The 13,074-nt window shown below is 35.9% G+C and overlaps 1 protein-coding gene across 3 annotated transcripts in view; it reads left to right on the top strand.

Annotated features, from left to right (window-relative positions):
- The window catches only part of HHIP (hedgehog interacting protein), an 88,417-nt gene that overhangs the window by 59,190 nt on the left and 16,153 nt on the right, over window positions 1-13,074 (top strand). For all 3 annotated transcript variants that reach the window (XM_058550134.1, XM_058550133.1, XM_058550132.1), the window contains exons 7-11: window positions 245-388; window positions 3,728-3,849; window positions 6,193-6,316; window positions 7,244-7,374; window positions 10,479-10,560. In XM_058550134.1, coding sequence (XP_058406117.1) covers window positions 245-388; window positions 3,728-3,849; window positions 6,193-6,316; window positions 7,244-7,374; window positions 10,479-10,560 — 603 coding nt within the window. The remainder of the gene's footprint in view (window positions 1-244; window positions 389-3,727; window positions 3,850-6,192; window positions 6,317-7,243; window positions 7,375-10,478; window positions 10,561-13,074) is intronic.

The raw sequence follows: 13,074 nt of genomic DNA on the forward strand, positions 1-13,074 counted from the left end.
CAAAAAGTAGCACACTACTGATGCTGCAGTCCTCGACCACCCTCGAGCTGTGTCTTGGCGCTGTCACTTGTCTGAAGCCAAACTGCCCTGGGTTTCCTTTCCCACGATACAAAATTTGGAACCTTAATAATTTTGTCTCAAGTCAGGGATGATTCTTTTATTCATAGTGCAACCTCCTGCATTTAGTTTAGGTGAAATACATAACAGAAACAGAAAACACTCACGTCGTCATCCAATTTCTTAGTGATTTCACAGGTTCGGTGCTCCGGCTGGATGTGGACACAGATATGTGCAGTGTGCCTTATTCCATACCGAGGAGCAACCCGCACTTCAACAGCACCAACCAGCCCCCTGAAGTGTTTGCCCATGGCCTCCACGATCCAGGCAGGTGAGCACACCAGCCTGTCCTCTTGCCTGCTATGAAGCCAGGCTGGGGTTTGGGAACTGGGAAAAGAAGGATGGGTCCAGGCACAGGGCCAAGAGTGGTGTCCAAGGTTGTGCCTCTAAAATCACACCAGCTCATTATCTGAGCACTCTTTCTCCTGGTATTAATGTGTGAAGCATTTTGAGAAGGCAGATTAGACACAGAAAAGGACAAATGCATGGAGAAAAATCACCTTAAAGTTTTGGAGGGTTGTTATTAGGTAAACAGTGTTGGACTAGTGTAATGAGTAAGACCTTAATTGGTCAAATTCAGAGAGATATTAAACCTTTCAATTTGTCTCCTTAAACCCCTCTAAATGATCATTTCCTTATATATTGGATGGAGGTGGTAATAGCTACCTTGCAAGGTTGCTGTAATGATTAAATGCACATCTGTAAGTAAAGCACAAAATAGAGTGTCTGACACCCCTTGTAGGTTTCAAATAAATTATAGTTCTTATCATAACTTCACTTAACATATGATGATTTAGTATCAATTTGTAAGGGATTGAGCTAAATGTTAACATTTTTTCACTTGAAAAAAATTACAAATACTAAAGGAATTCATATTAACAGTCTACTATAATGAACCACAAAGAAAGGAACATTAAGAAGTATGTGGAGTGAGAAATTTGGGGAACACTAAAAAAATGCTATGAAGTGTGTAGCAATTCTATGATGAAAGCTTCATCCAATCTGTGGTCTGTTATTCATACGAAGGGATATCTGGCCACATTCATTCATTTACTAGTGAAGTTATTATTGCTATTTAATGTTTATTGAGTGTTCACTATGTGCAAGGTGAGTATTTCTCGAACTTTTTATTTTTATAATCCCTCATGCCCTTCATCTCCCCTCCATCAAAGTCCAAGTCTACAGTTCATTTCCTTTTTGGCATCTCAGCAGATCTTAAAATCTGTGCGACAGGGAATACTTAAGGTGGGTTCAGGATGTGGAGGAAACTGTCACATTCCATTCCTATAGCTCAGAACTCGCAGATACCAACACAAAGCAGCACTTTGAAGTTGAGCAGCCTGAGTCACCACAACCCCACTGGGGCTTTCGTGCAACCTTCCCGGGGGTCCTGGACCCTCGGTGCAAAAACGCAGGGTGAAGTGCTTTACAGACCTTACATATGGCAAGATGCCTGTGCTGTGGAGTCTTACCTCCTCTGGCAGCAGAAAGCTGAAGGAAAAGTTCACCTCCCTCCAAGAATATTTCAAGCAGAGGATGATATAATAAAGCAAAAAGGAACTAAAATAATTACTGGCTAAAAGTAAAGCTGACTTTTATTAATCACCTTGGTGCAGAGTACTGAACTAAGTATCTTGTACACATTATCTCATTTCTGCCTCTCAGCAATACTCAGGTAACTGACATCGAGCATCTCCCTTTTTTTTTTAAAAAAGATTTTAATTTTTAGAGCAATTTTAATTTCATAGCAAAGTTGAGCAGATATGGGAAACAGAGATTTCCCATATCCCCCTGCCACCACACATGCGTCCCCCATTATCAACATCCCCCACTAGAGTGGTCCATTTGTTAGAATTGATGAACCTACATTGACGCATCACAATCACACAAAGATCATAGTTTACATTAGGGTTCACTCGCTATTGTACATTCTCTGGACTTGGACAAGTGTACAATGACACGTATCCACTGTTACAGTATCGTACAGAGAAGTTTCACTGTCAGGCCTCTTTTATTACATAAGAAACTAAAGCTCAGAAGCATCAGGTGGTCCCCGGTGGACCTAGTCTTCAGCCAGAGCTAGACCCCTGGCCCCCAGCACCCCCGCCTTCGAGAGACCTGCCCTTTTCTTCCAGATTTGCTCTTTCTTGTTAGAAAGAAGTCGCACTTTTTTTTTTTGTCATAGTTTCTCCATCTTCAAAAGAAAGGCAATACAGGAAAATTTTCTCATCCTGTATGGATTTAGTTCCACCTTAAGTCACAGCATGCCTATGTCATGATCCATGCCAGGCATTGTGTTCTGTGAATCATGGAATTAACGAGGACAATAAAGAGACTGTTGCCACAGAACAGCTAACCCATCTTTGGCAGGTCAGCCTTATAGTTTCCCCATTATAAATGGGATCATTTGGAGCCAACAGTTTTTGTTTTGTTGTTGTTGTTGAAATAATTGCTACATTTGACTCATGTCTCTTAAGCCCTAGAACCTACTCTCAGATTTTTTTATTTTTTAGTTAATTTAATAGCCCCAATGGTTTTCTTGTTGTTGCTCGTTTTTTGTTTTTTAAGTCATTAAGGTATTTGTTGGTCTAAAACAGTGATTCTCAATGGGATGATTTTACCCCCAAAGGACTTTTGGCAATGCCTAGAAACATTTTTGGTTTTCACAACTTGGGAGGAGGGGATCATGCTACTGACATCTAGTGGGTGGAGGTCAGAGATGCTGCTAAACATCCTACAATGCACAGGACAGCACCTCCCTCAACCCCACCGAAAGAATTATCTGGCCCAAATGTCAATAATGACAAGGTTGAGAAACCTAAAAAACAATGCAACACTGTTTTCCACATTTGTGAGAACTTCAATAGTTATGTTATTCAACTTCTTTCTTCCTCCAACCCAAACTCCACATGCCCAGTCCGTCACTGACTTAAACATTCAACTAATATTGAGCCCCTTCATATTCCCAGGTTTGAACTAGGTAACAGAAATACATTGATAAAGAAGTTGGAAGTGGTCCCTGGTCTCAAGGAGTTTACGGTCAGTGGCTTAAGTCACAGAAATATTCTGGCCCCAGGTTAGGGGTGACATGAAGACACAGTCAATGTAAAAGCCCATAATGGTTGTGGGGGCCAGCTTTATTTTATTCCCTAAATTGGAATGCACGCTTTCCTTTGTTAGAGCAGGCTGAGCTTTAGAATACAGCAATTCCATGTAAGAAACACAAAACTCACAAAACTAACGCTGTAATTCTATATTGTGTGTTGCAGGTGTGAGTTGATGCTGCTGCTGATTCTTATACTTTAACAGTGTATTATATAGGCGATATTCCTTAACAGCAGCCTAACAAATGTTTTAAGTCAGTGTGCACGTTCATAATGGAGGGAGATACCAGGAGAAATTAAGAAATATTCTCCAGAGATCATTAAGCTTCAGCAGAGTAAACAAACACATCAGGATGTTTCCTTCAGCGGTTTCTAGAGGATCCAAACTAAATAGCCCATAGGATCCTTGCCAGCCCACAAAGGGTTCCTATGTCAGGAATCTTCAGTCTGAGCTTGGAAGATACCCTGGTAGGAATTCATGGGTGTCCCTCCTTTTCGTTATTCAGATGTGCTGTGGATCGACACCCCACTGATATAAACATCAATTTAACAATACTTTGTTCAGACTCCAATGGAAAGAACAGATCATCAGCCAGAATCCTACAAATAATAAAGGGGAAAGATTATGGTAAGTAGAGCATAATTTGTTGATTTGGCTTTAGTTTGTGCTTTGTTTTATTTTAGTCTGTTAATTGAAGAGAAAAGCATTTCTGCAAAATGAGCATTGGGAAAGCATAAAAACACTGGCCTAACAGCGGTGAGGGAGTAAATTGCTCACTTTTTAAAGGTCCAGTGACTCTTACAAGCCCTAGGTGTTCCATTTGGGTAATTACCTTTCCCATGGATTGAATGGTTCTCTGTAGGTCCAACAAATTTAATGGACCTTTAAAAGTTAGCAGTTTATATTTTGCTCATCTGAGAATCAAGATGAATAACTTCTATTTATTTAATATATAAGAGAGGACTTGTCTTAGCTAACATCTTATACACAGAGGGAAAAACAAGTGTTAAAGGTAAGAAATTTCTCAATACCCAACATACTAGCCTCAGCAATTAGGAAAATTATAAGTGTTTCAAATAAGAATGTAATTTTTTTAAAGGTGTTTATTTTAGAGAAAACAAAGTAATAGACTTGTAAAAACATGTTATTTACCCAAGGGATGGAAATGGGACGTTTAAACATTATTTTTAATAATATGATTACTAGAGTGTTTAGAGATACATATACAAAAATAAAGTTGGATAATCATGAAGTCCAAAAAAGTGAATATTTTTCAATGTTTTAGTATTTACTCCTTTTGGAGGAAGCAATATATCAAATATTATTATGAATCAGGGAACGTAGTAGATTAAGATTATTAAATTGATTGCTTCTTCTCTTTACTCATTTAATACAGATATTTATTTAGTACCAGGAATGAAGCAGCTGTGTTAGTTCATGTGGTATTCAGTTATTTTACTTTATTTTTTTTCAGGTATTCATGTATGTGTGTGTATGCATCTTATAAAAGCCAAACCAAAGAATAATGTGGTTTGAAAAAAAATGTAATGAGTCACTAGCTTGATGGAATTTTGGCTATATTTGTAGATTAAATTAAATTCTACAATCACATTAATTGAGGTTTAGCTGAAATTGGCTACAATATTGGCAGCCCTACATTTCTGTATTAAAAACACATCCATGGAATCCTCTCACAATGGATAGATATATCAAATCACCACAATGTACACTTTAAATGTCTTACAATTTTATTTGTCAATTATACCTCAATAAAACTGAAAAAAACAAAAAGCCAAAATAACTGCATCCGCAGTGCTTACTACATCCCAGGCCCTGTAGTAAACGTTTTATAAACTCTACTCATTTTCTTCACAGAACAAACTTATGTGATAGGCACTATTGTTAACCACGTTGTACGGAACTCAGACACAGAAAGGTTGGTTATCACACAACATAGAGTAGCAGGGTCTGGATCTGAACTCAGGCAGCCTGACTCCAGAGTTCATGACCTTAAGCATTCAGTTACACTGCCTCTCAGTGAGCTGGTGATTTAAAACTTATCTTTTCTACTTCTTATAATATCATACTCACCATAGTCACGTGGGGAGGGGAGAGGACTTTATAATTACTGTCTTTCCACAAAAGCTTTTTCCTAAAATACTGCCTGTTGATAGTGACTTTTTAACATTAAGTATGTAATAATTAATTTTCATGTTAATTTGCAACTGGCTTTAGATCTTTTCCGTTGCAATTTGCATAAATGTATTCAAATATAGAGTGACATGCTTAGAAAGATTGAGATACATGACTATACACTTGTAATTGAAAAGGAATGACAGCAGTAGACTGTTAACCACACAACTCTATAAACAAAACTGTTAAAATATTTTAAATGAGGATATTACTTGACTAAGTGACAATGGTTTTAAATATACAACAAATGTGGTTTTAAAGACATTTTATGTACTATACTTTTTTTTCCATTAAAGTATGCACTGTTAAACATTTTATATAACTTGACAGAAGTCTGGCTCAATTTATTAAATATATGCAGAAGCATTTCTACAAATGATTCAACATTTAAGAAGTTAAGTATTATTTTTTTTAAGTATTTTGATTCTAAAGTAAATAACCATGATTTCCAAAGTATCCAGATTCTAATTTCATTAAAATTTGGTATGTCTTGACAATTATAACAGCAAGCATTTGCAGAGCATTCCCATTTCATTAAGCTGTACATGGAATTTTATTTAATTTTATACTATTTTTATACTATGCTTTTAAATTTTATACTATTTAAGCAAAGGGAGTAATTATTTTCACTAAATATCTATAGCAACGATTCATCTTATGCATCATGGAACATGTTTCAGAGTTAAATTACTGTAATAGTTTTTGCTTGGCCTACATTACTTTTACTTTATGGAAATATTTTTCATTTGATCTAATGCTTTGTTTATTTCTTTCCAGAAAGTGAGCCATCACTTTTAGAATTCAAGCCATTCAGTAATGGTCCTTTGGTTGGCGGATTTGTTTACCGAGGCTGCCAGTCTGAAAGACTGTATGGAAGCTACGTATTTGGCGACCGTAATGGGTAGGTTTCCTGATACCAGTTTGATATATCAAATGACATATCCTTTGATTAGTGGGCAAACTGCCATAAAATAGTCAAATGATTGCCTCCCTTTGGAGGTCAGGTCTGGGACACACATACTTTTAGTTTCACTATATGTGGTGGTTTAATTAAAGAACTTCCTAAGAGATGCTTTTTAAACAGACTTGATCAAGTTCATAAAATAATTTTTAAGAGCAGAGAAGTCCTCTGATGGACTTTTCATATTATGTAGGCTCTTCCCTTCATCCTTAACATAAATTTACCATGATAATGAGTAATTTGAAAACTATTGTTTTACATGAGTTGTGTAAATATTTTAAAAATTATCTTGGAAGGCTAACAATTTTTGTTTTTGCCAGACTTTCAAGACTTTTGGCAAAAGAACTTAATTTGTCTCTATTAGTAGGAATGCTAAAAAATTAAATTTTAGAAGTCACGTTGTGGATATTTATTAGAAACTCTGTGATGAAACCCAAATTAAGAATCTTGTTTCCCAAGTCGCTGGCATTCAGGCATATGGCAGAGCTGATATGCTTGGTCGATAAAAGGAACTAGACAAGTGTACTGACCCCATGATCTTCCCCCTGTCCCTCTCTCTGATTAATAGCACAGCATGGAGTCTAGTCCTGGAGAGGAAGTATCATTCTCTGGATGAAGGGGAGGGCTTTTCTCATACTCAGGTACTTTTAGTGCCCCCCTCCAAACAAAATATTATCTTTAAGTACTTTTTCCCCACATGGGAATTTCACAGTAGTCACACACAATATGGGCTATATTACTTATCCCTTTAGAAGCCAGGTCTATGGCACAACAATTATTTATTGTGTTTTATTTTAAACATTTTTATTGTGTTTTTTAAGCCAAAGCATGTTTTCATTGTAGGTTTATGGTCCGTTTTTGTTGTAGGAATTTCTTAACTCTCCAGCAAAGTCCTGTGAGCAAGCAATGGCAAGAAAAACCACTCTGTCTTGGCAATAGTGGTTCCTGTAGAGGTTACTTTTCAGGTCACATATTGGGATTTGGAGAAGACGAATTAGGTACTGTATAAACTATTTCTATTAAGTTCCATTCTCACTCCCTTTCCCAAGAGACTTTGTTCTTCTCTGAGGAATAAACATAACAATCTTATCCTACATTTGTCAGAAATGTAACCTACAGCAAAGATGACCTACTGTAGAGATTAGATATGGTCCAGCTATGTATTCTCTTCCAATAACCTTTCTCTGAGCCTCTTTAAATCTTACTTCCACTCCAAAAATATAAAAGTAACAAAGCAGGAAAATGGGAGGCAGGAACAAAAAATTTTGAGTCCTGAAGAGAGAGAAATTTTAAATGTCTACTGATATTTGTGATAAATCTGAGTCATTTGTTTATATTCTCTTTTGAAAACCTGTACACTTATCCATGTCTCTTGGAATAAATAAAAAATTTGTTGCAATCTGAATCTCACCTTATCCTCTATTTCCTAATTTTGTATTTTTTTGCCCATTGGGGCATGAAATTTGTGCAAGATAATCTGAGTTTGTAGATCTGCTTTCCAACAGAATAGAAATTATCTTCTCATTGATGATCTATGGGATAACATACAATATATGTTATCAAAATATATGCAGCTTAACAAGCAAAAAGAAGTTGAAATTGGAATGTGATCAATCAAAGAATGAAAATGCTACTAGTTTTAAATTACAGAGATAAATGCAGCTTTTAGAATGACTCTCTTTAATGAACAGTATCCAAACAAACCATAGCTACTATGCTCCTTTAGCCTCAAAGATGAATTTCTAGGTATTAAGAAAGAAGAGTTATGTTTCTCATCTAAATCAGAATATTTTCTCTAAGAGTCCAGATTTGGTTTATCTATATATCAAATGGAGAATTCATCAGAAATAATTCCATGTCATTCATTTAGGTTAACAAGGGACTTAGACAAGATTCCTGAAACACATAATGCATATTTCAGAGCCACAGGAATATAATGATTCAAAGAAGAGAAGTCCAATCTATTCTTTTCTTGTTCCAGCATTAAAAGCATTTTACAATTAATTTTCCCTTGATATTCTCCTACCCCACTCAAAGGAACCAGAAAGATACTCTTTCTCACTTAATCCTCTGTAATGTAATTTAAATTTCACTGGCTAACTCTGATTTTAAAACATAAATTATAATTAAATTGTTTTCAGCAGTTAGAGATGAATTTTTAGATGTTGTGACTGAATCATTTTGATTTCCCCAGACCTTACTACACATGACTCACCATCAGTCATCCTGTTAGCAACACCACCATTGGTTAAAATATCCAAACATCTATCTACACTTAATTCTGTGTTGGAGCAGAACCAACAAATGAAGCATACACAATCCTTACTGTCCAAAAGCTACAACATCATGTATACTTTATAATTAAAAATAAATATACTTTCACTGAATTACACTTTAATGTGAAACTCTTTGGCTTTAGTTAAAAGCCATATAAGAAAATGAGTAGGTTTTTACATTTTTTGAAACAAAAAGTATTGAGAGTCTTTTCTCTGTTTTTTTTTTTTTTAACTATAAAATCAGGAGGGTTTGTTATAAGGATTAAATGAGGTAAACTATATAAAATACTTGATGAAATAAATAGTAATTTTTTTGCTTATATTCCTTTGCTTTTTAGTGCAAACCCCATAACATCCTTTTCAGAAATAAAAAGTAGTAAGGTGTGCTTAATATGCAATAATAGAGTGGAATGGAGAAATATAGACTAAATCAAGGACTATTTCATGAATGAGAACCAAATATAAATTTTAAAGCCTTATAAACATCTAATCATAAATACAGCTTATAATTCCCTATTCATGTGATGCATTCTATACATTGAATTATATGGAAGTGGTGGTAATAATTCTCTCCTAAAAGGGCGCTCCATCTGCTGTGTTTCATCGTCACGAACACAGCCGCGCACCAAGAATTAGAGAGGTAGAGCTGAGGGTGAGCATGAGGGTCTCTCTCTTCCCAAATATTTATTTAAGTATATTCTGTTTTTAAAAACTAAAAATTAAAAAAGGAGTACCCCAATTCTATCTGACCTCAAATTATCAATTGACAATAACAACTTGGTAACCAAACCTTTCAATCTTTGGCAGACTAAATCAAGATATAAAACTTGCCATTCAACACTCATTCTGCAAGTATTTATTGAACTCCTATTCCGTGCAAAGGTCCGTTCTAGGTGTTGGGGACACAGCAGGTGATAGACATGAAATTTATATTCTAAAGGAGAAGGACAGTAAAAATAAATGTTGCTTGGTTTTTTTTTTTTTAATATACTTTATGTCAATTGGTAATAAGTGTTTTAGAGAAAAATCTAGTTGTGAAGAGGGATAGAGGTTACTAGGGTTGGGAAAAGTACAATTTTAAGTAGTACAGTCAGGAAAGATGATGTTTAAGCACAGACTTGAAGGAGGGGAAAAAGTCAACCTATTGGAGATCTACTGAAAGGCAGCAGCCTGAGACAGAACCTGGGACAGATGCTGAGACAAGAGCCTGGGACAGAAGCTGAGATAGGAACTGAGTCAGGTGCCTGGGACAGGACCCTGCCTCAGGTCTTCAAAGCCCAGAGGCCAGTGAGGCTAGAGAGGAGTGAACAAGAGGGCAGAACATTGCAGATGAGATCAAAGCAATAAGGGGACATAGACCACTGTCAGGACTTACCTTTGCTTGGAAAGAGATTAGCATCCATTGGAGTATATTGAGTGTGATCCAACTTATATGACCTAAATTGCTTAAAAGTATCACTGTGGCTGGTCTATAAACATAGAAGAGCAAAGTTAGAAGCAGGGAGATCAGTTAGGAGGCTGTTACCATAATCCACGTGAGAGATTAATATCTGCTTGCACTGGAGCAGTAGTGGGATGTGGAGAGAAGCGATCAGAATCCGGATGCACTGTGAAGGTAGACTTGTGAAACTCATTCATAATCTTTTGGCAAGTGATCTTCCTGAGGATACATGGAAAAAAATATATATATATATACACACACACACACATACACATATACATAAATGTATATACATATATATACATATACATAAATATCTGCTAGGCAATAGGAAGTAAGGCCTTGTAGTACTGTGAATTAACTTATTGTATCTCTCTCTTCATAGGTGAAGTTTACATTCTATCAAGTAGTAAAAGTATGACCCAGGCTCACAATGGAAAACTCTACAAAATTGTAGATCCCAAAAGGTGAGGTTTTTTGATATTCCTTTAAGTCAAGTAATATTCTTCACCAAGTTATTTTAGTGCATTCAAATTAGTGATAGACTAATTACAATAGCAGTCAACAAAGATGAACACTTCTGCCCTGTCCATATGCTAAGTGCTGTCCGGAGAGGAGCTTCAACTCCAGTCTCTGAGGGCTAGACTTGACCATGCTGAACTTTAAAAGCCTTATTGCTATCATACATTCATGTCACTCTTGTTGTCATCAGAGAGCAGCATTATATTTGTAGAATCAGAGTCCTCAGTTAAATGCCAGAGGACCCTGACGTGTGAGGCAATGGCTTCAGCTCTCCTGTTGAAAGCAATAAACCCTCCTTTTCTTTTGAGAAAACTAGAAACATACTGGCAGACATTACAGCTGCTTAGTATGATTTGTGTTAGGTAATCAGGATAAGTTATTTTGACAGTTCAACATCTGAGCCTTATTTCAAAACTATCTGGAAGCTCACAGCTCTCAGGCAGGCTTCTGTGACTAAACAAATGAAAACTGAAGTGTTTTGTTATTTACCTCAGCAAAAGGAAGATTTGAATGTTTTAATCCTTTAAAGAATATATTTATCCCTCCCCTGCTCCTTCTACCCACCCATCACAACTTCAACACGCACAACTTTCAAATTATCTGGAATTATAATTAATCACTTGTTAATTTCGTGGACAAAATAGAAACTATTGAAGCTGCTAAACTTATATACTGTCAAATAGATATTAGTCATAAATTTGGAAACAACTATTACAGAACTGAAGTACCCTCACAGATATGACTATTGTTGAACACCAATAGTTGTCAGACTCTAGCTACACCATGCTGTGAATTTCAGATTCTTTCTATACTAACTTATCTTCATGAACCCATTTGCAAATTTAAATTCTCAAATTTCAAGTCTCTTTTGGAAGAATAAATTCTAATAGTCTGAAATGTTTACTAAAAGCATTAATTTAGTTCCATTTTAAAAATATTATTTGCGACTTGTAAATTGTGTATGTTTTTCTGAAAAAGTCACTGACTGGTAAAATGGAGATTCTTGTCCTTTTTCCATACCACAAAACTCTATCTTTCCTGAGAAAAATATAGGCTGACATTGGTACTGCAGAACAAAAAGAGAAATAATCAATGGTAAATGGTCTCTCTGCAGTATCACACACACTCATCTATCACAAAATGAAAGCATTCCTTCTCTACATGGCAGTAAACATTTTCTTTCACAATAAGAGAAAAGTACCCATATATAGCCTGTAGGAGTTCTTTTCCTCCTTGATTGTGAAACCAATGTCCTCTTTGTGAAAAGCAAAGTAACGAATGAAAAAATTATCAGACATTTCGGCAAATGTTGAAGTTGGCAATATTAAGAACAAAAATCAAACTAATGTTAATTCATAAAATAGCAGCATTCTAATGATTCATAATGAGGTCTAGGGATTTCACTCAGATGTAATGCCATTAGTTTCGAAATAGTCTTTGTTATTCCATTATATTCATCAAAGTTGATATGCTTTTGCAAGCTTCCTGATGGTGTTATAATTCTCCCTCCTCCTCACAAAAGTCTTTTCCTCTTCATCTGGATTGTTTAGTCTGTTGGTGGTGAGTTGAGGTGAATTTTACACCTTCAATCCATTATTAGTGTCTAATTACCAGCGTTGCCGTTAGGGACCTTGGCTTTGTGATCTTAGGGCCTCCTCTAGTAGGGTGGTCTCAGAGTGACATACCTGAAAGGCCTGACTTCTCATTATGGTGCCTGTTTCTGGTGAGTTTTGTCATGTGTGGGGCCAGGGTTAAGATTTGTGTTTGGTTTTCAGAAGGTGGGAGGAGTAACAGAGTCCCAAAGACATCGTCCTTCTACACAGGCATAGGCATAAATTTCAAAATTAAACTGACTATAAGAAAACAAATGTTTGCATAAACATTTGTTGGGGGCCTCATGCTGTTTCGATTTGGATGCCAACGTTCATTATTACAGTATTTCTCCCTAGATGAGTTGAAGTTCTAAATAAGCAGACACATTAGTGTATGTGAACGGGATCATTTTGGAAATATGAGCTAATTACTAGCCTAGCAGTGTTCAGGATGTCTGCTTCAGAGCAAAACAGTTTTTCTAAAACTTTTGAGGGAGAATTTGAAGAAAGAGCCTCATCAACAACTGAAAAAACAGTATACAGACATTTCTTGTTATATCAAAAATCTAATTGAAATTAAAATCTTAGGTTATTGAATTCTTGGGGAGGAGCCCTAGACCTGTTAGAATAATGTTTTCAGAATAACTTTCAAACATCAATTGACTTATGGCCCTGGAAGAGAATAATAGCAAATTATAAAATTTTTATATTCTATATTATGTGTCATAAAAGTTACATTCTTACTCACTATACCATTTATGTTTTTTCTACATTTCCCTAAACATGCACACACTCATGTATAAGAAAGATAAGGGAGTTTAGAAACCATATGCAATATTCTTAGGTCATTTTGGCAAAAGCAAATGA

Source organism: Diceros bicornis, chromosome 11, assembly GCF_020826845.1.
Source record: "Diceros bicornis minor isolate mBicDic1 chromosome 11, mDicBic1.mat.cur, whole genome shotgun sequence".
Lineage (NCBI taxonomy): Eukaryota > Metazoa > Chordata > Mammalia > Perissodactyla > Rhinocerotidae > Diceros > Diceros bicornis.